Source organism: Epinephelus lanceolatus, chromosome 13 (assembly GCF_041903045.1).
Source record: "Epinephelus lanceolatus isolate andai-2023 chromosome 13, ASM4190304v1, whole genome shotgun sequence".
In the NCBI taxonomy this organism is placed as follows: Eukaryota; Metazoa; Chordata; class Actinopteri; order Perciformes; family Serranidae; genus Epinephelus; species Epinephelus lanceolatus.
The window spans coordinates 17,018,495-17,042,905 of NC_135746.1; the positions used below are offsets into that span (position 1 = coordinate 17,018,495).

Genomic DNA, 24,411 nt, shown 5'->3' on the forward strand with positions numbered 1-24,411 from the left:
GGTTGAGCAAAGAAATACAAAATCACACACCAGAAATAAAACAAAAATTAAAAGAAAATAAATTACATAGCCTATTAATAAAACAAAAACACTAAAAACTCGTGGGAGATCTCAAAGCGTTCGTATAGCATGTATTTACTTTTTTTTATTGTAAATGTAGCCTCACTGTTTTGATTTTGTTTACAGTATAATTTGAATCTCGTTGAAATTGTTGGAGCACTGCAAAACTATATTTCCCTACAAGAAAATATATTACTCTGTTTATATTTCTCAACTATCAGAAAATTACCCATGCACTTTATATTGTGTTATGTATCATTTTAATACAGTATCTGGTTGGAAACCACTGCACTAGCATATATAAGCTACATATAAGCATGATTAATGACCCAAGCAAAAGGCAGTCATCATGATAAAGTCTGCTTTATTACATACAGCTCTTGATAAAATAAACTCTTACAGCAGGTTGCTTTTAACTGACTTTGTATCACACAGTCCCTCACACATTATGAAACAGCCATCAGTAGCCAAGCTTTCAAAGCAGGCACAGCTACAGCACACTGTTGGCACCTGGCAAGTCTCCCAAGGCCAGGAAGCTGTTGAGTTTGAACTCAAAGTCAAGGGGACGTTCACTGGGAGGCCTGTAGGTCCCTCTCATTGTTGAGCTCAGGTAAGGAATCAGCGCACAGTTCTCTTCAAACAAGGCCAGCTTTTTTTTGTACTTCTGGCAGGTGTAGTCTGTGCTCTTGTGGTTGAAAGCTGTAAAATAAGAGACTTAATCCACTAGTACTTGACGTAATCAATCATCCTTATTATGTTCCTTATTCACACACAACAATTTTTTTTTACCTAAGGTAACCTTGACATCGTGCTTACCTTTCAGATAGAAGGCCACATAGAGGAGTGAGGATTTTTGTATACTGAGGAAGGGATACTTTGGTTTGAGACACCCAACAGCTGTCATGGCCTTTATGACTGATACTGCCACACCCTATGAAAATAAGGCTTAACTTAAAGCAGGACAGACGTCACAGAGACTTCAGAAACATACCTATATTATATTAAATGGTGTGTTTGAGTGTATCTCTGACCTGTTCCAGGTAGCCCAACGTTGGAAGGGAGGTGAGAGGCACAGGTTCACAAAGAGGAGGGACTTTGCTGGGAAGCCTCTGGTCCCAGTAGGTTTCAGGAGTCCTTGACAGATAATATATCAACTCAAACTTTTACTCAATAGACTATTTATCATAGCCAAATGATACATTTCAGATTTTCAGATACCACTGACATGTAAAACTGAGTAAACCATGTAAAAAGAAACATTTCTGATAAATGCAAAGAGACAACTCACCTCAAGAACTTGTCCTGTTTCTGCTTCGTCTCAAAAATGTAGATGTGTTCTCTGTATTCAACAGCATATTCCATTTTTCCTCGAACCAGGGCTTCGTACCTGAGGACAAATAAACCTTCTATGAATAGCAAACTATCTAAAGATCGCAGGCAGTACGGAAAAATATCAGACAAAAATTAAGTCCTATTGATATATTTATTCTATGTGTGGTGGCATGTAGTGTGACACTCTATAGGTCACAGTTTTCTCAACTTCACAGTCTTTTTGACTGATCATGTATGAGTTAGATTTAAACTTTTATTGAGGTGAATAGTGTACCTTTGCTTTCCATCCAGATAAGTGACCGGGCAGAAGCCCTTCATCTCAACTTGCTGCGGGAACCTGTCCTTCACCTGAATCTCAGTTAGCGGTCTCGGCAGCAGGTGGGGTTCTGGGAGAGTGTGTGGGCAGCCAGGAGGCACAAACTGATCAGGAGCGGTCAGGAACCGCTGGGTTCAGAGAGCAACGTTAGAATGTCATTCGTCCGTTCAGTCACATATAATATAATTTATTTGCATGTTAAATCTGCTATTACAAATGTTTTGTTTATCTTGCATAATTTCCCAGTATGCCTTTGACATCTGTGTGCTTCACTACACTCACCTCCAGATGGTCTTCTCCACACATCTTGTAATAGAGCCCCGCATACTCTGCCACATGAGTTAAGGCTGCAGTTTCTGAGCAGTCCACCAGGTGGTGATGTTGAGCCAGGCAGACGGGGCAGTACTGACCGAACTGTCCAAGCCCACACTGCAGCTCCTTGGGTGTGATGCACAGTCTGTAGAGGCAAGCTGCTTGTCCTGGAAAATTGAAAAAACATGGGAAAGGATTCATTAATGCTCATCATTTTAAAGGGGAACTCAACCTGGGCCCTATTTCCTCATGTTTTTGTGTCTTAGTGACTAATGACATTCATCTGAGCAGTGATGCATCAAAGATTTCGGTTCTGGTATTACTGGACCTCAGTGTTGCATTCGACACAGTTGACCATAAGATACTGCTCGACAGAATAGAAAAGTTTGTGGGACTTTCTGGCACTGTGCTAAATTGGTTTAAATCTTATTTACAAGACAGGGATTTCTTTGTGTCACTTGGCAATTATGAATCTGTGCGAACAAAAATTACATGTGGAGTTCCTCAAGGGTCCATTCTTGGGCCTCTTCTGTTCAACATCTATATGCTCCCTCTTGCTCAGATTATGGAATATCATAACATCTCCTACCATACTTATGCAGATGACACACAACTTTACATAACAGTGTCACCAGATGACTACAGTCATAAGTGCATTGACGAAATCAATATGTGGATGTGCCAGAATTTTCTACAACTAAACACAGACAAAACTGAGACAGTTGTTTTTGGCCCCAAAGAACAAAGATCAATAGTCAGCGCTCACCTTGACACCATGACACTAAAACCTACAAATCAAGCCAGAAATCTTGGTGTAGTTCTGGACTCAAACCTAAATTTCAATAGTCACATTAAGACAATTACTAAATCAGCCTACTACCACCTTAAAAACATAGCAAGAATAAAAGAATTTCTGTCTAAACAAGATACAGAAAAACTTGTTCATGCTTTCATTTTCAGCAGGCTGGACTATTGTAACGGTGTCTTCACAGGCCTGAGTAAAAAATCAATCAGACAGCTGCAGCTCGTCCAGAATGCTGCTGCCAGAGTCCTCACCAACACCAAGAGAGTGGAGCACATTACACCAGTGCTTAAGTCACTGCACTGGCTTCCTGTGTGTCAAAGGATAGACTTTAAAATCTTGTTACTTGTCTATAAAGCACTAAATGGTCTTGGGCCTAAATACATCTCTGATATACTTGTACGTTATGAAGCATCCAGACCCCTCAGATCATCTGGAACAGGTTTACTCAGTGTTCCCAGGATCAAAACCAAACAAGGTGAAGCAGCCTTTAGTTTCTATGCTCCCCGCCTGTGGAACAAACTTCCAGAATATCTGAGGTCGGCTGAAACTGTCAGCTCATTTAAGTCAGGGCTTAAAACATTACTATTTACTGCAGCTTACCAGTGAACTAGATATGTAACTTATTGTTAGGATAATCTGTAGCTATTGTTTTTACATTTGTCTGCTGTTGCTTTTGCTTTATGTTTGCTTTTTAAATGCATTTTCTGCACTGTTTTTAACTATTTATTGTCTTGTTTTTAATGATCTATTGTTCCTTTAATGTTTTATTTTAATGTATTTCTCTTGTAAAGTACATTGAATTGCCTTGTGTATGAATGGTGCTATATAAATAAAATTGCCTTGCCTTGCCTTGCCTAATGGAGATGACAAATTTTGAAACTGGTTGAGTATTGAGAGAAAAGAGTGCAGCTGGTTGTGACAACCCGCTCAGAGTGACCTACCAGTTGTGACAGACCACCTCCATAAATGTAGGTTGAAGTAGAATAACTCATTCGGTCAGGTAGGAAGTATTTACCAGAATGTATTACTACCATCTCTGAATGTGGTTAAAAGTATAGACAGTATAGGCATGTCTCCTTTAAAAATGATAAATTAAATGCAAGTTTTCAATACATACAGTATTTAACAGGTTATTTTACTTTAGGTGTGAAAAGTCTTGCTAAGCTGATGTGTGGATAAGCCTCTTGTACTTACTGCTGCGTGTCCTCTCCAGGTAGCTGTGGATATATTTCATGCTGATGCTGACCTCCTTTATAATTCTGTTCCAGATCCACCATTTGCTCTTTAAGCCGTCGAGCGGGATCCAGTTCTGACACTGTTGTTGGAAGTGTCGCCTCACATGCTCCATCTCTTGCTTGTAACAGGAGTTACGAACGTGGAGGATCTCGGAGCTGTCATGCATCAGGTGAGGCCTGCAGTGGGAGGAGAGAGGAGGGGCAGGACGCGTTTAATTACTTTAACTTTGAAGGTTTGCGATTTCAAGCAGCTCTCAGACTTGTAATTTCTGATGTGTATTTATAGTTGCCATTGATGTGAGTTCTCTCACTTGTCGGGTTTCATCTTGTCCACAAGGCCTCTCTTCTGCACCTCCACCGTGTCCAGCTCCAGCTCAACTACTATCATGGGGATGATGCTCTGAGACCCCATCAGCTCTGCCTGCTTAAGTGTCTTCGGAAAGCCATCTAACACGTACCTGGGATGCCAAACAAGTAAATATTGTCATCAAAACACCCTGGAGCTGGAATTACAGAGTAAGAATATAGTTTTTGTCTTTAAAAACAAAAAGCACATGTCGGTTATATTACGATAAAAGAGCTTTTCAAGCCTTTATGTCCTGCTTACCCTCGTGTGCTGCAAACCGAGCTCATGAGCACCACCTCCAGACACTGTATTGCCAGTTCATCAGGCACAGTGAGTCCCTGGGAAAGATGTTTTCTCATCTGGACAGCCAGATCAGTGTTCTCATGATCGTTAAGCACCATACGCATAACACCACCAATGGACAGACAGGCCAAACCATATTTCTGAGCAAACATCTGTGCCACTGGAGAGATAAAGGACAGTGTCAGAAATTAAGACTGAAAGAAACGAAAGAGGAGAAAGAGAAAGTGTAAAAGAAAAACTCACCAGTGGTTTTTCCAGATTTGGGCGGTCCAACGACAGCCATTTTGACAGGAAGGGACTGGGTGGGCTTTGGCTGTCTGAGGTATTTCAAGGGGTTCAGCATAAATATGTTGAGGTTTTCCTTATATGCAAAGAAGTAGATGTACTGATGGAAAATCAGGGGATATGAGGTATTTAGAGGCCACTGGAGAGGCTGGATCAAATCTCTCTCTTTGTATTGCTGCAGAAGGAGGATAAATCAAGGTGACAACAGATGAACATGTCAGCACAAAAGAGAAAAAGTGTACTAATATCTTAAATAAAAATCATGGCCTCATCCCACAGACGTTAAAAAAGACACAGCAGCCATTCTTAAATTGTGCCTACCTGTACGGGATCCCAGCACCCAAAGGCGCTGTGGAGCTTATACGAGGAGAGCAGCAGCATATGTGCCAGCCTGTATGAGATGGGTTGGCATTGTTGGAAGAGTGACTCCCTGTTGGTCAGCAGGGGTTGGATTTTCTGGAGCAGCTGATGTTGCACAATGCGGAGCTTGCGAGATGCACTGATGGATACTTTGGGTATGTTTTGTTCACTCAGGAGCTCCTGATGATAGAAGAGCAGAGCAGACTTTATGAGCATAGATAGATAGTGTCAGATAACTTAAGGTAAAAAAATAACACTTAAAAGGGACAGTAAGGATCTTTTGAGGTAGGGTTGTGTGAGGTACTTATGCATAATCAGTGTAATACATACAGTAGATGTCAGTCGGCACTGCCTGGGTTTGGAGAAGCAGGCTGGAGCCCGACATGGAAGCTAAGCTATGAAGAGCTGTGGAGTTGCCTGAGTCCAGACCTTTGAATCTATCCCACTTAATAAAACTGTAAAACTGTAATAATAAAACTGTTATATTGCTCTTTTCAAAGCGAGACTCCATTGAGAAAAACAATAATTTAACATCGCTCGACACAGGACCTGCCAGTCTACTGCTGCCTCTGTCAGGTATTTTCTTTGTGTTATTGTGTGACTTAAATGGGTTAAACTCTGCCCCTCCATCCACAGCAGCATGCTGACTGCTTTGCTGTGAGTAGTACACTGACTATGGATAAGTACCTCATACAACCCCACTTCAAAAGATCCAAACTACCCTTTTAAATAATCAGATTTTGCAGTAACATCTAATGACGACAATTTGTTTCACTTATTACCGTGTCTCAGCCATGACTCAGACTATTGTAAAAGTAGTCTGAATCCTGACTGTGCCCAAAAGTAAATATTAAGTAATAGCAGAAATTATGTGGCTGAGGGAACCAAATAGGCCCACACATGTCCGGCTAGTTGTTTGCCGTCACTGGGTTTTGTGTCTTTGTACCGTGACAGTAGTGAGACTGTTTTCATCCGTCACGTAACGTTCTGATATCTCCATCTCCAGCCTGTCAGACGCTGCCTCCTCAGTCTCCTCATTCTCCCTGTCTTCATCATCCTCTTCTAGAGGAAACTCTTCCTCCAGCGTGGCCTCTATCTCGTCCTCTATGTTGCCTGCAGCTTCATCCTCTTCGTCTTCTTCATCCTCACGATATCTGAACTGATGAGTTGGAGAGACGAGGGAAAAGGGTTGAGCAGTGAGCAGTAATGAAAAGGGGATGAAAGCAGTTATAATCAGTTTGCTGACCTTTGTTTTGGCTTCCTTTGTGAGTTCGATCCTTCTCTTGGCAATGTTCTCCTCCTGTACCAAAGATAAAGCTATGATTGTGCCAGATACTCAAACAATATATAGACATTGTCAGGAGGACCGATGCATGACAATAAAGTTGGCAAAAAATTTATTCTACCAAGCCACCACTCGCTTACCCGATTCTTCTTTCGTAGATCGTGAAGGAGGTTCAGCTGTGTTTCGCGGTGGTGGCGACGCTCACGCCAGCTCTCCAGGTATGTCGGCAACAGACGCTTCTGAACATCTGTGACATCCACCGCCATGATTACTACAATGTCAGGGAAAAGGTGCCGCTGCAACATGTACTGCACGTCATCGGGGTTGTGAGGGAAGCCCTCCAAAATAAAACCTGTAGACCTGCAAGATGGAAAATATTAGGGTCAACAAATACCTTGGGCTGCCAAAACCATGCTACATGTAGGCAGTGTACATTAATACACAAAAAATGAAAAGGCCTAAATAATGAATTTAGGTAAATAAAGTGTAAAATATGTTTGGAACCGTACATGTGTGAAAGGTCTGCATGTGAGCAAGAGGTGAGGGATGCAGTAAGGCAGCATGAGCGATTTAGAGATGTAATGATAATTTATTAAAGAAAAACGTTGACATTTTGAGTTGGACAAGAAGTTGCTAGTGGTTAGCTTAGTTAGCTGGCTAAACTACCACTTCCCCATTACATCAAATATAACACTCCTACAATAGTACATTAGCTTGCAGAGTATGCACAAGCAGTTTAGGAAGGAAAAGCCAAGTTTCAGGGCTGAGGGTGGTATTAATTTTCTCATCTAATTCTCAGCAAGACAGCAAAGAAGCACATTTACCAAAATGTCAAACTTTTTGTTTACGGAGGGTAAGAGGAGGGGCAGGAAGTGTGTGCGTTTTTGTGTGTTTGTACAACTACTTGTATGGTTCTTGTTTCCAGTATGGAGCGATAAGCATATCCAGGATCTGTGGGGTCAGTTGATCTCCATCAGACAGGAAGGCTTTGATAGCCTTCTCTTCATCAGTCAGGACCACTTTCTGCAGTAGAAACACAAAATACAAAATAATTCAGTGGCAAAATTTCATAATTTACAACAGTTAAAAGCACCAAACACAATACAGGAAATCCTTCTTCAGAGAAAATGAAGCCGGATTGGAAGCTAACCTCCATGTCATTCATATTCGCAGAGGTATCCTCCGTCTCGTCCTTGTTCTCCTGTCTGGCTTCTGCTATCTGAGCCTCCAAGTCCTCAGGAGACTCCTCTGAAGACTCTACCTCATCAGCACAAGGGACCCGCTTCTTTGTCTTGGCCATGATGAGCATCTGGAGTTGCTCCCTGAACTGAATATGGAAGATGCCAAGCTGCTGGGCAAGCCACTCACCGTGAGTTGTCTTGCCTGACCCTCGGGTGCCGAGCAACAAGATCCGCAGGGCAGGAGGCTTGGAGAGAAGAAGATAAGAAACTTGTTAGGGATTTTAGTTTTACCGACTATGTCTTTTTCTTTCCCTTAATGACAACTTGTACCTTGAGAAGCTCCGTCTGTGCAACAAATTGTGCAGGGTTTTGATGGAAGGACTCCCTGGCTTCTAGGCTGGAGAAGTAAAAGGTCTTCTCACGGTACCTGGCTGCAATTTCGTCTGTACAGGGCCGCAGGATGTTGTGGTTTTTTAGGGCCACAGGACAGAAATGCTGGGTATCGCCTAATAATCTCTTGAATGCTGTGTCCCCCTGCTGCTTTCATTGAGAGAAACGATATGCGGTTTAAGGTCTCTTTATATATGTATCTTCAATTATCAATACGATTATACATTTGTAGTTTTAAGGGACAGTTATCCTCAAAACCAAAAACACATATTGTTCCTCTTACCTGTAGTGTTATTGATCAATCTGGATCGTTTTAGTGCCCAGTGTTCGCAATATTGGCCGTATCATCAATTGTATCACCACACAGAAGGAAGTGTGCATCTACTGCTAACTCAGCTAGCATCACTGAGCTAACTAACATTACAGCTCAGCTTAGGAGGACGCCATCAAATCTTTCCATCTCGCACTGTCACAAGCATGAGCATCTCGTCCATGAGTAGATTTACACTTCCTTCAACATGGTGATGAGGTTGCCAGGTAAAGTTTGGTAGAAAGAAAATGGTCCCTACATGAAACTGATCACAACAAGGTATCTGGATTATCTTGAGTAACTGGGTCAAGACTTCTGGAAAGAGACAATGCTGTTGAGTTCAAATGTATTTTTTTGGTGCTTTGAAAGCTGAAATCCATGTAGTTCCATAATATTCAAGAGAAGACAGACATCTCTACGGCCGACATCTTCAACACTCTTGATTGATATATGGCACTACAGGTAAGAGAAAAAATATATTTGAATTTGGGTTGAGCTGTCGCTTTCAAGTCAAAAAGACTTGTTTACTAACGTCATCCTCCTCCTCCACTGCATCATTGTCACCGCTGCCTTCCTCGGCTCTCTCCAGCTCAGCTAAGGCCTCAAAATCCTCCGCCTCCTTTTCCAGGTCCATTGCTGACAGTTCGGCGGACACATACTCAAAGGGTTCTGAAAATCAAGCATGTAAACCAGATTGGATTGGGATTTTTTCTCACAAAAATGCCATCTAGTAGCATCTAGGAATAGCCACATTATTATATAAATCATTAAAAATTTAGCATCACTTTAACAACATTATTATTGTCATTATTATATTAGTGTTAGAATTAAATTGCTTGAATCCTGACTGGGCATTCTTACCCAATAAAAGACATGAGGTTTGTGGTGTGCGGTAAACAAGACTGATAGTTCAAAGTGTTAAACTCACTCTCCATCTGAAGGACCATCTCTCGGAGCAGCTCCTCGGGGCTTTTGTCACCAATCTCCAGTACTGATTGGGCGACAGTTAGAGCAGACTGCATTTCGCCCCATTCGGACTGAAACTGTTGCAGTTGTACTTTATAATCATTCATCTCTGGGCCGTCTGGATAACCCAAGTCCCAATGATCAGGCAGTACCACAGCTTGAGTTAGACAAAAAAGACAAAGTTTAAGATGAAGGGAAGGCATTGTTTCAGTTCAGTGCTGCTTTTAGGGTGATTACTTACAAAACAGCTTGTAAATAAAAAATGGGATTTGAAATGACAGAATGTGACAAAAATATCACACCTTCCTTTTCGATTGTGCCAGGATGTGCAGGTCTGGTGGTGTCACATTGTTCAGGATTTTCTACAAGGGAAATTAAGAAATGCTTTTAAAACAGCGCTGGTCAATTTCTACAGGATCAGGGAGCCTTTGTTAATTTAGGCTCCTTCAGGAAGAAAGACGGTACCTTCGGACTCCTCAGCAACTGTCTCTAGATTTGTTTGCTCTGCAGGCTTGGCCTCTGCCTCTGATTCTTTCTCCTTTTTGTTCCTTAAATGGAGAGGAATTAAGCACAAGAACCACAGCTGGTTCAACAGTCCATTTCAGATATAACAACTCATAAAATTTGACAGCATCATTGCACCTGCACTCACAAGACCTGCTTCTCCTTCTCAGGTTGTTCATCCTGCAGTCTCTTCCTTACTGTTTCGTCCACACTCTCCTTGTTCATCTCATACAGTCTCTTTAAAACTGTTCAACACATTGAAGTCCATTAATACATGACAGAACTCTAGTATAGATTCAAGTGTATTAAATGAAACAACAACTTGTGTTTTATGCATTGTTTTTGTGTCTTATACCCTGATTGCTATCACTGTCTGTAAGACAGAAGAGGATGTCTGGCAGGATTCCAGCTTGCTGTAAGGCATCCATTTGGGAAAAGTTCTTGGGAAAGTTGTCAAGCACCCAGCCAGTCCTGACATTTGCACCAGTGTCAGCCTCTTCAATCTGTAAGATACGTATTATTAGCAACACCACTGCAAACTGTTTATAGGTGTACTAATAAGGCTGGGTATCAGTATGTGATACATTTAAGGTATCGACTGAAATAACCAAGCACCAAGTAGAAGTGAAACTTCTCCAGTCAACGATACCTGAATTCAATTCCTTTTGTACCCAGTTCTAGAAACAAATAACCATGTATGTATGATTTTGCCCGCAGACAATGGTAGCAACATGTGATTGGCCCACTACTTTACGCAGACTGTGGTGTGGTGAGGTCGAGCATGGCGTACTTGAAGAATGAAGTTGGCTGTTCGACGTGTCTGGATGCCATCAAAATGTTCAAAAGTATGGCCATACTACACACCTGTGGTGTCTTACATATCTGAATACTTCCATTCGCATGAAGGGCATCGAATGAGGTAGGAAAAAAAAAGGTAAATGAAGTCCTCTATTGGTATCGGTACCACGTTAAGGGTACTGGTGTTGTAATTTTTTGACTGACACCCAGCCCTATGTGCTGTACATCTCAGTCCCACTTCAAAAGCCCCAAAAATGCCACTGCCACGTTTCAGTTTTGTGACATACCTCTTTAATATGCTTCTCCAATACCTCAGCATACAGGCTGAGGGGAGATGTGCTCATATGTTTGGCTTTTTCCAGTGCAGAGAGCACTATGGCTTGTACCTCTGGGTGATCTTCTGTCACTGAGAACAGTAGAAAACATTTCCAATCCAATCCATTTTATTTATAAAGCACAATTTAAATAAACACAAAGGTTTCCAAAGTGCTGTACAGTAAAATAAACACAATAAAACATAATAAAAAGACAAAATGCTACATAAAATCAACAACCTACGTGGTGTTAAAAGCCAAAGAAAAGAGGTGCATTTGCACATAAATACATTACATACTGCCACACTGAGCTCCAAAACTCTGGGGACACAGCATAGCTTGACCTGACTACAAGTTTTGATGTTGACAGTAAATATGAAAGATTATTGCCATTTGTCGAGAGACAGAAAAAGATATCTTACCTTCTGCATTATCCGTTTCATCTGATAAAATAAGATGTTAGACATTAATTGTGTTTATTACAGTATAACTCACATGTTCAAATAATGATAAACACTGAAGGGTAGATGTGTATATATACAATATATACAACTGTAAAGGTGATAAAAAACATCATCGTCAGCAAACAAAAGCAAAGCTTAACTTGCCTGAATTCTGTTCGCCATCCTGCTCCATCTTCATCTTAATTTTCTCTATAGCGACCTGTGTCGTCTCCTCTTTGATTTCGTCAAGCCTCTCCTGCTCAACCTTGGCCAGCACCGGCTGCACCAAAACCTCCATATCAAGCACCAATGCATTATAGTGCTGAGCTAGAAGCCTAGACAGAGTGCTCTTCCCTGCCTGTGGAGGTCCAATGATGGAAACTCTGCAAGGGGGCCTGGGCATCGGAGGAAGTAAGTACCGTCGGGGGTTTGTGACAAACTTCTGGTAGGCCTCCTGAGATGAGAGGATGTACAGTTTGTCCTGGAAGCTGGAGGGGGTTGAAATGAGAGTTCCATTTAAAGTTATCGGATAGATTTTTCACCTGGCCATAGCTTACAGATCACTCACCCCACACAAAATTCGGGCTTGCCAGGAATGAGCTTGCCCTCCTTCAGAGCAACAGGACAATTTCGACCCCAGCGACTCCTTCTCCATCTAAAGCCAGGGGCCACTGTCCTGGAGGAGGACATGATTCTCATCAGGTCGTCCTGGAAAAGAGATGGACTCAGGATTAAACAACTTCTAGTTAAATTTGGAGTGGATGGAGTTTGGGCATCATAAACAATGTGCGTTTATAGCTCAAATGTAGGTTATTTCAAACACTGATTAAAAAAAAAAAAAGAATATGAATATGGTCAATAATGGCGGACTGTGTTAATGTCCTCGGGCAATTCTTCATCATCAGTCTGGTGGAGAGGGATTGGAATGGAGGGCTGCTTTAATGCCATGGATCCAAGACGGGACATTACAGACTAGAGACAAAACAGTCAACAGAATAAAGTCAAACACACTCCATACAGCCAGCAACGGACTAACATTGCCTGCTAGTTAAAAACATACTATGGTGACAGAATCAATTCAACAACATATTCAAAGTTGTATTGTTTATTGTCTTGTTTATTAGCATGTATTTCCTGCAGATGGTTCATTGATCCCTGGTGTCTTTACCGAGTGCAGCTCTTCAGGTGAGTTGTACCCATCCAGCTCCAACAGGTAGAGGGGGTTGTGGTGTGTGATATAGTCCTGAAAAATATATCAATTAATTTACAATTTACTGGCTCCAAGAAACTCAGGCTGTATCTCTGACAGCACTGATCCAAAGTTGACAAAGCTCATGAGGGTTATGAAATTTGGCTCTGCACCTGACATGTAAGAACAATACCCCTGATTACGCCATCAGAGCTGTCTGAAATTTATTCTGAAGTCTGAAACTGCACATAATCCAAAGGTAAAGGTTATTATTCATATTGTGTGAGAAATTAATGACTTCATTTTAAATGACTAGCCTAAAAATAGCTGTATTATCAGTAGAGTGACATGTTTACTTCTTAAGTAATGCGTGAGCCAATCAGACATTTTGGAGCCCTGGGTAACTCACCTCCAGTGGTCTGAGCATGGTGTCCTTGTACATTGTGATTCTAGAAAAAGCATTTCTGGCCGAATTCTCTGGTGTCCACACCATCTGGTCAATAATATCCTTCTGGAGTTCTTCTCCTCCGACCTACAAGCAAACAAAAAAGAAAAAAAAAGGTTAGGAAAGGTTTAACTCTGTGGCAAGATGTGTTTTCCCATACCTGCTCCTCCTCATCCTCGACTTCCTCATCCTTGTTCTCCCTCTTCTTGTTGAACACCTCCTCACGCTTCCACTGATCCCTGTTGTACAGCTGCCCTGTCTCTGGGTGCTGCTTCAGACCTGAAAGCCTGTGGATCAGGTCCTTGTCTGCACACTGGTGGAGTTAAATTTATAATCAAAACAACCTCAGACGCACAAACCTTCTTCGGAATATTAACATTCAAAGTTCAGATACTTAAATTGTTGATTAAAATATTGCTTGAATCAGTTTCTGCTTGATGCAGTGCACATGTCTAAATAAAGGAGATGTGGGTAACCTTGATGTTGATGATGAAATCAGGTGTTAGTTTGAGGTTTTTGATCATTTCAAGCTGTTCATGAATCTTCAGACGCTCTTCTGACATGAACGGTAGACAGCTGAGCACATACCCTGTAATGCAACACGTGATATCAAGTGCAAGTGATTGGCAGAGCTCACACAGCAGTGTTTTGAATGACAGGCCTTGCAATCTGTGCAATTTGCAAACAGGATCACTGTGCTAAAAGCAAATGAGCTACATGATTTACCATAGTGCTCCACATCTGGTGAGTTGAGTCTGTCAAGAATCAGCTGGAGCACCATGTCTTCTGGTACACTTCTTCCCTCAGATAAGATGTTCAAGAGCTAAACGGTCAGAAAAAGCAATTCATACACCATAAAATATATATGCAGAACACATGACGTATAAAAGGATCAGTTAACTTTTCTGTCCTGTGACATAGAAAATGATACTCACCTCTTTGCCTTGCTTTGTTTTATTTCTAATGTGTGTGTTGAGCACATCTGTATCTGAAATATTTATAAAAGCTGATGAGAAATATCTGAATTGTTTTGGAACAAGGACCGGAAATACAGTGAGTGTAGGCTACTTACCATCAATTAAGATGCACTTCCAGGACTCTGCAATGTTTTTGGCCAAGGTGGATTTGCCAACACCCTGCCACAAAGAATGCCACAAAATTGATATGCAGTCACTGGGTCATGGAAGGTGTTAGGGAAAAATGGGTGTGCAGTGGTTTAATCGTGGGGGCTGGTGGCAGCGCTCAGAGCACTGTCCACAATGTTAGTGATTAGGGAGGGATAACTTTTGTTTGGTATGCATTTTTAATTTCTCCTAACCATTTGGGATCAGTAGGACCTGATAAGTATAAAAAACAAAATACTGTCAATGATAATTAAGTCCCAATGTCCACAAATGAGACAAAACGTAGGTCCAAATGCCCTCAAATGTGTTGTCATATCAAACTACAAACATTATTAATCATAAATAAATAAGTTTCAACCACAAAATGTTATCAGGTTTTGAACCTTGTCCTCCTTTGTGACGGGATCAGCTGCAGACTGACTTGGCAGAGATGGCTGCCATCTTGTTGTTACATGGATTAGTGTATTGTGCTCTTACTACTACTAGATGGTACAAAAAAGTGTCCACGAACAAGGACAACAGGTCTGACTTAAGTAGAATGAATTATAAGGACAAGTGTCCTCCTATGAGGACACAGAGTCTCAGGAGGTTATAAGTTGTGGGTCAGAATAGCCAGAAAAGCGTGCTGGCTTGCATACTGCAAAACCGGACCGGATGTAGTAGAACATCTTGGTATTTTTGACATAGGACATAGGACATACCAAATCTTTTCTGGCATACTGTAAAGTGTGGTTGTTGGGGACAGACATATAGGTCTGTTCTAGCTCATAACTAGCTCATTATCTAAGATGGGACATTTCATTTCTATATACAAGTAACGTATGTTCAAATCTTCATCTTTACCTTAGAGAGACCATTTATGGAGGTGTGTGTGTGTGTGTGTGTGTGTGTGTGTGTGTGTGTGTGGGGCTACCTCTTGGAAACCATTTCTCATTGTGTTGTATTATGTGCGGGTGCTGACGAGTGTGTGTAAAAGAAACTAATTACCGGTCTTCCAACTATGATGAAGCAGGTGGGTTTGGCAAGAAGACTCTCTCTCTCGGCTTCATCTTCTATCAAGTTGTCCACGAAACGGTCTCCTTGAACTTATTAAATTAAAATACACAGACACAATCAACAGCCATACACATAACAGGGAAAGACGTGGTTAAACCGTCAATTTCCTGTAACATATCTGCCGACCTAGCTAACTATTCGGCCGTTAACGTTAATTTTTAAATTATAAAAGTTAATTGGTCATAATTAATGGCTGTCATTTCAACAGAAAGTCACTCACCGTTAGTTTGGGGCATTTTATATCCCGTTTTTAACCCGTTTAAACTTTTATCATCGTTCGTTCACAAGGATAACTACGCTACCTTTACATAACCTAACGTTAGCCGTAGCCGCACACGGTTACCATAGCAACTAACAAACTGGGAGAGCCTGGGGTCAGCTTTCTAATATGAACCAGCTAATGGTACAGCTAGCTAGCAACTTAATGGCTCAAAAATAATTTGCCGCGTTAGTAAGTGTGTGTATTCTCAGTTGTAAAAGGTAGGCACCCATAGCTGTTATTTTCAAGTCATAATACAAAAGTAAAGACGAGTTTCAATTATTAATCGCGTTTTCAGCCGTCGAGCTTTTTGGCTCTGCGAGCCACCGTATCAGTTGACTCGGGAGCTTTCATGACAGTCACCTGACTCAAATGTTGCCTCCTGTCATGTGCTAACTGTAAACACTTGGGGAGGCACAATTATTGGATTGAAAACGTTTAAAGAAGTTTATTTAGACTACCAGAGGAGATGGGTATTATTATCTCCGAGGATAAGTTGTGGCTAACGCAGCTGGCTAATTAATTTTATGGTGAGTACTTTGCTATTACTTAGCTAGGAAATATGGAAGCACATAGTGGCTAGCTTTGCCGGTTTGACTGTGTTTACCTTGTTTGTTTTGAGTTGTATGAAGTATGTGACATTGTAGATATTCATTGTGTGTTTCGTTCGCTTTGCAGCTCTTCTACTGTCTCTTTTGAATTGTGACTGTTGAGAGAATAGAGGAATAAACATGCCTCAGGCAGCAGCTACCATCAGTGGGATCCAGAGGATGGTTCTCTATGAGACCAGAGCCGTAAGTCTGTCATGATCTTTATGCTGTTATTATCACTGTCTCACCATGACTTACAACACTTCAGCTTGTTCTTTGGTCGCAGCTGCAAGTAGCCAACACTTCTCTCTAAATTACATCACATCTCCAGCATGCTAAAGCTGCTTTTTGACTGTCCTGATGCTTCCTGAGCTGACTGCAAGTATGTTATACAGTATGATAAAAACAGATTTTTCATAATTTATTGATCAGAGGAAAGTAAGTTTAGTTTAGTTTATTTGCACTAGCATGTATAGATAATATAGGGAAAGAAATTAAAAGTTAAAACATTGTGCAGGAGAGGTTAGGAGCCAAAAATGGCTTATGAAGATATGTCCCCCATTAAAAACTACAATTATACATAAAAAGAAAAAGACTGAAATGAAAATTGCATAATTGAATAAAATTTCCAGACTAAGAAGTGTTACAAAATTGTTAAAGATGTACAATTTACAACTACAACAAGGGGAAAAAAACACAAATTACAAATAAATCAATGAATATCAATTAAGAGAAGTCCAACAATATGGAAGATAAATGTCCTTAGAGTGGAATATGAGTGAATGTCTGAGGACGACTTAAAGAGTTTTGGAAAATACTAGGCAAGTCATGAGTGAGATCTACATATTTATGCATGAATACACAAGTCTGATGTATGTTCACATTAAAAACTGATAAAAGTTGATATTTTCTAAAGAGATAGTCACTCTAAAAAATGTCTTTTGAATTAGAAAAATCTGTAAAGTTACATAATCAAGCCTCTGTATCTGCAGGGTTCCTTTATATGAATAAAGGTCTAGCCATTTTCTCTGTAGACCTACCTAGCCCCAGTTTGTGCCTCTAATATGATGATAACACCTGCTGGTACAATGTGGGGCTAGGAACTATTCAGCACAGCCACAGTCTTTCATACCTTTAATAGAAGTGCCTTGCATAGAAAACTTTGGCACAACTGTTAATTCGGGACAGACAATATACAGGACAAATTTTTCCTATCAATCTGGGTGTCCACATTACTGGCTGTGACCAGTCCAGGCATGTCCTGGGGCCAATTTTAAACATCCTGCAGCTTGTTGTCCTAAATATACTATATGTGGCCCACGACACAATATTGGTTAAACACAGAAGCTCACAAGCGAGATCACTTTGCGTTTTTTCATTCACACTGACAGGACTATTGCACAGTTTGTAGACATGCACCAAGTAGGAACTATGCGGGCAGAACTATTGTTTTTTCATAAACAGATGGTAAACAAGCAAACAAATGGTTACCTAACAGGTATTTTCTGCTTGGTAGCAGCCTTGGCAACAGCAAAGAGACGTAAATTCGGCAATGAGGCCTGCTGATTTCAGAAGTGGTGGAAAGTTGAATACTTATTCTGTGAAAGATGAAACAGTTGCAGTTGTCTCATTTGTGTGGGATATTATAATAACATAATAGCCCATATGGAGCCAGAAGCAGCTGGCCCACATGTATTTTTCCATTATGTAATCTGGCCCCCATTCAAAAAAGCTGATTGAGTTAGAGTCCAGTCCATCTCCTAGGCCAAAATCTATCACTTGTTATAAAGATTTATCGCTCCTGCTGAACTGTGGACTCTAGTGATGGATTTCCTAATCTCACTGATGTAAGAAAGCCATGCTTAATCCATGATTTTTAACATTAAACAGAAGTACACAAATGTAAACAGTGCAGAATGTGTAACTCCTGTAAGATATTAATTACCCATCACTAAACACTAGATGGCAGCAAAAGAGTGTTTGATGATTTGCTTCTCTCAGTATACCCCAGGCTATTTTGATTTACTATCACTTCTATAGGGTCAATTATAGGATCTAGACAGTGAGAATGATTATATTGTTCTACACAAAATTACCTGTAAAAATATTAGTGTAGTTTTTATTAGGTTTGTGCATATTTGGTATTGTTAACTGCACTTGACAGACAAATTCTTGTGCATCTGTCTTTCGTACTTACCTAATTGTGTGTTGTTTTGTTTTGCCAATCCATTTGTTTTTCATTTTGTCAATGATTTAAAATTACACCACTGGTAAAATAAGTGTGTGCTATTACAGTGTGATTGATGGCTGATTAGTAGTCACAAATCAGACAACAGATCCACACACTATATTAACAGCTCCCAGCAGTTTTAACTGTGCAGTGTTTAACTTAACAGAAATCTTTGTCATGCATTCGACTTTTGATACAGTGTGCAGATCTTTTGTCTGACTCTTGCCTTAGTCTGATTGTTTTATCAACTACAGTACAGGCCAAAAGTTTGGACACACCTTCTCATTCAATGCGTTTTCTTTATTTTCATGACTATTTACATTGTAGATACTCACTGAAGGCATCAAAACTATGAATGAACACATGTGGAGTTATGTACTTAACAAAAAAAGTGAAATAACTGAAAACATGTTTTATATTCTAGTTTCTTCAAAATAGCCACCCTTTGCTCTGATTACTGCTTTGCACACTCTTGGCATTCTCTCGATGAACTTCAAGAGGTAGTCACCTGAAATGGTTTCCACTTCACAGGTGTGCCTTATCAGGGTTAATTAGTGGAATTTCTTGCTTTATCAATGGGGTTGGGACCATCAGTTGTGTTGTGCAGAAGTCAGGTTAATACACAGCCGACAGCCCTATTGGACAACTGATAAAATTCATATTATGGCAAGAACCAATCAGCTAACTAAAGAAAAATGAGTGGCCATCATTACTTTAAGAAATGAAGGTCAGTCAGTCCGGAAAATTGCAAAAACTTTAAATGTGTCCCCAAGTGGAGTCGCAAAAACCATCAAGCGCTACAACGAAACTGGCACACATGAGGACCGACCCAGGAAAGGAAGACCAAGAGTCACCTCTGCTTCTGAGGATAAGTTCATCCAAGTCACCAGCCTCAGAAATGGCAAGTTAACAGCAGCTCAGATCAGAGACCAGATGAATGCCACACAGAGTTCTAGCAGCAGACCCATCTCTAGAACAACTGTTAAGAGGAGACTGCGCGAATCAGGCCTTCATGGTCAAATAGCTGCTAGGAAACCACTGCTAAGGAGAGGCAACAAGCAGAAGAGATTTGTTTGGGCCAAGAAACACAAGGAATGGACATTAGACCAGTGGAAATCTGTGCTTTGGTCTGATGAGTCCAAATCTGAGATCTTTGGTTCCAACCGCCGTGTCTTTGTGAGACGCAGAAAAGGTGAACGGATGGATTCCACATGCCTGGTTCCCACTGTGAAGCATGGAGGAGGAGGTGTGATGGTGTGGGGGTGTTTTGCTGGTGACACTGTTGGGGATTTATTCAAAATTGAAGGCACACTGAACCAGCATGGCTACCACAGCATCCTGCAGCGACATGCCATCCCATCCGGTTTGCGTTTAGTTGGACGATCATTTATTTTTCAACAGGACAATGACCCCAAACACACCTCCAGGCTGTGTAAGGGCTATTTGACCAAGAAGGAGAGTGATGGAGTGCTGCGGCAGATGACCTGGCCTCCACAGTAGAATATCAAACATGTTTTCAGTTATTTCACCTTTTTTTGTTAAGTACATAACTCCACATGTGTTCATTCATAGTTTTGATGCCTTCAGTGAGAATCTACAATGTAAATAGTCATGAAAATAAAGAAAACGCATTGAATGAGAAGGTGTGTCCAAACTTTTGGCCTGTACTATATATCCTGTAGTCACAAATATGGTAAAGCAGGGACAGTTTGTTCATACTCGAGTGATCTTAGTTTCTTATTGAACCTCTCTTAGTCCATTTTACTGAACAGTGGATGAAGTGTTTTTAACTACTGTGGACAAAGAGAGCTCCATAGGATAGTGTGGAAGAGGACTAAGTGGCTCTCATGGTTACAGACTGTACTGATACATGGTGTTCCAATTTAATGTTCTTTAGTCGACTGAAGCATCTCCCAGCCCCAGTGAGAGAAAAATAGTAACTTGAAAGGAAAAGACATCCAAGAAAGACACAAATCTTAACAATGACCGTATTAGAGCGTAGCCTTGTGATCAAATATGTGCTGTGCCCACATGTACTCGGGACTGCAGCTACTCTAATTCCAGTGTATATTCTCGTATATGATCATATCATTTTAAGTGTGTGCATAATGCTGTGTGTATTGTGCAGTGTTCCTACTCTGGTTAAAGGAATAGTGTCTAAGATTTACAGGCATCTAGCGGTGATATTGCACTATTGAAAACTGCTCCCATGTGTCAAGCGTGTAGAAGAATCATGGTGGTCGATGCGAAAACACAAAAACGCAAATGGCCCTTGTAAGAGCCAAATATGTCACTCACTCGGCAGGCATGACATGTATTTACTTTATATGTGCACTGGGTGGCGCTGTATTGATATTTGGAGCTTTAGTATATTAAGGTAGGAACAATATGTTGCCGTCAGGTGTTTCACCCCAGAAGAGCAAAAGGTTTTTGAGCGCTGTGATGCGGGACAGTGCAACATGCTGAAAGCCGTGTGTTTGCTTAGAATGAAATATAAAGAAATGGACATTTATTCAACCTGCGTCTGGTGGTATGAATAAATGCAATGATTGTACTGCAGCTGGAAATAGCAGTTTATTGTCTGAACTCAACACAACCAAGGAAGCCGTGGCATCAACTGTGCAAAGCACGTCAGCCAGGCCACATCCATGTAGCTCCTACAGCTGTGTCTAGAGCCAGCATTCAGTTTGTCCATTCTGGGCTACTGTAGAACAAAATGGCGGACTCCCCTTCATATGTAGATATAAACAAAAGGTCACGAAAAACAAAATGATTCTTATGTTCAGGTGATTATACACTAATGAAAACATAGATATGAATATTATATACAATTCCTACCAGTAGATGCCCCTAAATCCTACACACTGGACCTTTAATTCACAGACGCTGTTGTTATTTATTGATTTTATGTTCTACATTTTTTTTTTATTACTCTTTTTATATATTATTCCTTCCTGGCAGACTTGTTTGTCATTTATTTGTTTATATTTAACTTTTTTTTGGGGTCATTTTACTGTTTTTATTGCTGTTCATCAGTCTTGCTTATTTGTGTTTATTGGCTTTTTCATCATTTCATTGTGATTGTTATCATATATTATCCTTCTAGCCCCAGTGAATCTTAATGCGCAGTCAATTATCCCTGAATAAACAATGGTTGATGATGATGATATGATCTATATCTGCCTTGGATTTTTGTATGATTTCACAGGCCTCTGATATATTAATTTCCACTTTGGTGGCTCATTGTGGAGAGAAAATGTTGCACATTATTGGACAAAAAAGGTCTGAAGAATGTTCGACTTAAATAATAGGACTGTACTGTAAAAAAGCTGGCTTGTCATAACATGACTGTCTATTGAAATATGAAATCATGTCTTCTCTAAGACACATTGTCCTGTGGTGTCCTGCTGTGTATCATCCCTGAGAAATCTTCTTGTCCTGAGATCAAGTAACAAAATATTATGTAATCACACAAGTAAAAGGATTATTCTTATGATCAGTGTGCATGTATCCCCAGATGCAGCTATGCAGGCTACATGGCAAACACCAGCTCTATTACAATTCTAGTGTATTCATGCTTTTAATGTTTCTTTCCAGAGGTATTTTTTGGTGGGGAGCAATCAGGCACAGACCAAACACAGAGTCCTGAAAATTGACCGCACAGAACCCAAGGACCTGGTCATAATTGACGATAAGGTAAGTGCTGAGTTTCCACTCGAGTTAGTACAGTGCAAGTATATATATGCTTATGTAATACAGTACAGCACGCTTGGGGTAAAATTGTACAATCACTCAGGCTGTCCCGAGTGTATTGTGGATGACAGCTAAGCTGATGAGTGCTGCATGCACCTCCTTCTCTTCGCCACTGCTCATTACCAGGATCTATGAGCCGGGAGTTGATTTGTTTGTTGTGGGTGATTACGATTATGATGTGTTTGTTATTATGAAGTATCCATGACTATATATCCATCACCCCACGCTCTCATTCCTGCAGATATTACACTGACCTTGGGAAACCCTGTTTTGTTTTTCATTTGATTGGCATAGCGTTTTGTAAACAGAGTGTGGCTTGAGAGTGTGATGAAGACGTGAGGTGAGCAGGTTTAAAGCTGGAGACACAGCCTCATATTTCACCTTCTCTCAGTTCATATGTAAGGAATGCTGGCACACATAATGAAATACAAGGCTGTGTAAAATCTCTTATTTGTTAGATGGATAGAGATACAGTGAGCCGAAGATTCAAAATAATTCGATATTTTTTATCAACTTGTTGACTTATTCCATTTGTGCGAGACTGCATTTAATTCCACATACACACTGCTCAGCCAAAACATTAAAACCACTGATGGGTGAAGTGAATAACATGGATCATCTTGTCATAATGCAATGTGCTGCTGAGAAACCTTGGATCCTGGCATTTATGTGCATGCCACTTGACATGCTCCTCCCATACAAACACTGTTATTGACCAAGTACATCCTCTCAAGTACAGCACTCTCTGATGACATTGGCGCCCCTAGCAGAACAGTGCACCATGCCACATCGCAAAAACTGTTCAGAAATAGCCTGAGGAACGTGACAAAGAGCTTAAGGCATCGCCTGGCCTCCGCATCCCCCAAATCCCACTCTGATTGAGCATTTGTGGGACGTGCCGGTACCCCACAGGTGCCTTAGATCCACAGTGGGGCCGACATAGATTGGATTTGGCTCTGACCAGTCAAGGCATGGACACAGGACTTCTTGGGGTGTACTGTGGTGTCTGGCACCAGGGCTTTGGCGGTGGATTCTTGGAGTCTTGTGGGTTGTGTAGTGGGGTACGAGCACATCAAATCAAGTCTAATCAAATCAAGTTTATTCATATAGCACATTTAAAAACTATAAAAGAAAGACACGATCTCCCTTGCATTGTTCGGAGGATCTAACAGGTTGGGAGGTGGAGTAGGGGCACATCCCATGGATGCTTGATCACATTGGGATCTGGGGAATTTGGAGGCCAGGTTGATAAGCTCTTAGTCACATTCTTTGGGCCATTCCTGAGCAGTTTTTTGTGGTGTGGCATTGTGCGCCCACTGCCACTGGGGAGTGCCGTTACAATGAGGGGGGGTAATTGCTCTGCAGCTGTGTTTGGGTATGTGGTGTGCATCAGTTGGCATCCATGAGAATGCCAGGACCCAAGGTTTCCCTGCAGAACAATGCATTGTAACAAGGTGATTTATGTTGTTCACTTCATTTGGCAGTGGTTTCAATGTTTTGGCTGATTGGTTGATTGGTTGGCTGATTTCCTGTTGCACCATAACTTGCATTCAAAGGTTGTAGGTCTGTTTGCATTTTATTCTCTTCAACTGAATAACAAAGCAATTATAGTTGCTGTTTATTCATGACAATGTTGCAGAAAGAAGGAAGAAAGCAGCCGATCTATTTTTGTCCTAATTGCCTCAATGAGGATCGATCTAAACCCTGTCATAGAAAGTTGTAGAATTTGGAGGACATTGATTAAACAAGGCCTGCTAGTCATTTACTCATTATTGCACTGAAAATAATTCTATTGTACAAGTCTCACCGGCTCTGAACTAATGTCTTAGTCGAACATAAGCCCCTCCAAAAGCCAAGTCAAATGCACATAAGTAAACAGAAGCTGCTTACATGGTTATTCACTAGGGGTGTAACGGTACACAAAAATCTCGGTTCGGTCACAAGTCATGGTTCGTTTTTTTTTTGGTACAGTAATGAAAAAAAATAGACAACTATTAAATATCTTTTACTTATTGGTAACCTTATTAAAACATACCACCACAGCAGTTAACTCTTTTTACACAATTTTTGAATGAAACAAATATATATAAAATCCTGCTTTTTCACACTGTTTGAATGAAAATAGAAATATAAAAGTGAAAAATAAAATCCTGCTGTTTTTTTTAACACATTTTTTGAATGACAAATATAAATATACATTTCTGCTTTAACAGTTTTATT

General features: G+C 40.7%; 2 protein-coding genes across 2 annotated transcripts in view; one reads left to right on the forward strand and one right to left on the reverse strand.

Moving 5' to 3' along the window:
• Positions 1-407: 407 nt before the first annotated feature.
• ak9 (adenylate kinase 9) lies at positions 408-15,691 on the reverse strand. Its single transcript, XM_033648222.2, has 36 exons — positions 15,580-15,691; positions 15,291-15,388; positions 14,252-14,315; positions 14,115-14,167; positions 13,906-14,002; positions 13,656-13,768; positions 13,340-13,492; positions 13,144-13,266; positions 12,714-12,788; positions 12,416-12,517; positions 12,114-12,253; positions 11,711-12,033; positions 11,076-11,194; positions 10,346-10,493; positions 10,139-10,235; positions 9,952-10,034; positions 9,789-9,848; positions 9,449-9,643; positions 9,053-9,189; positions 8,151-8,357; positions 7,790-8,065; positions 7,544-7,662; positions 6,780-6,999; positions 6,601-6,654; positions 6,301-6,513; positions 5,316-5,534; positions 4,953-5,169; positions 4,668-4,869; positions 4,372-4,518; positions 4,020-4,237; positions 1,991-2,187; positions 1,667-1,836; positions 1,349-1,447; positions 1,092-1,194; positions 877-991; positions 408-759 (listed from the first exon to the last, which is right to left on the reverse strand). The coding sequence occupies exons 1-36, from the start codon at positions 15,593-15,595 to the stop codon at positions 551-553; spliced, it is 5,181 nt and encodes a 1,726-aa protein (XP_033504113.2). The 5' UTR covers positions 15,596-15,691; the 3' UTR covers positions 408-550.
• Positions 15,692-15,971: 280 nt separating this feature from the next.
• Positions 15,972-24,411, forward strand: part of fig4a (FIG4 phosphoinositide 5-phosphatase a) — a 106,878-nt gene continuing 98,438 nt past the window's right edge. Inside the window, exons 1-3 of the mRNA XM_033649039.2 lie at positions 15,972-16,148; positions 16,297-16,412; positions 22,036-22,134. Of these exons, the coding sequence (XP_033504930.1) occupies positions 16,350-16,412; positions 22,036-22,134 (162 nt within the window). The 5' untranslated portion in view covers positions 15,972-16,148; positions 16,297-16,349. The remainder of the gene's footprint in view (positions 16,149-16,296; positions 16,413-22,035; positions 22,135-24,411) is intronic.

Coding starts and splice junctions, on each gene's coding strand:
- ak9 (XM_033648222.2), bottom strand. Junction 12,034..12,113: donor AAGCCCGAATTTTGTGTGGG/GTGAGTGATCTG, acceptor AACCCCCTCCAG/CTTCCAGGACAAACTGTACA. Junction 10,494..11,075: donor TGGAGAAGCATATTAAAGAG/GTATGTCACAAA, acceptor CGTATCTTACAG/ATTGAAGAGGCTGACACTGG.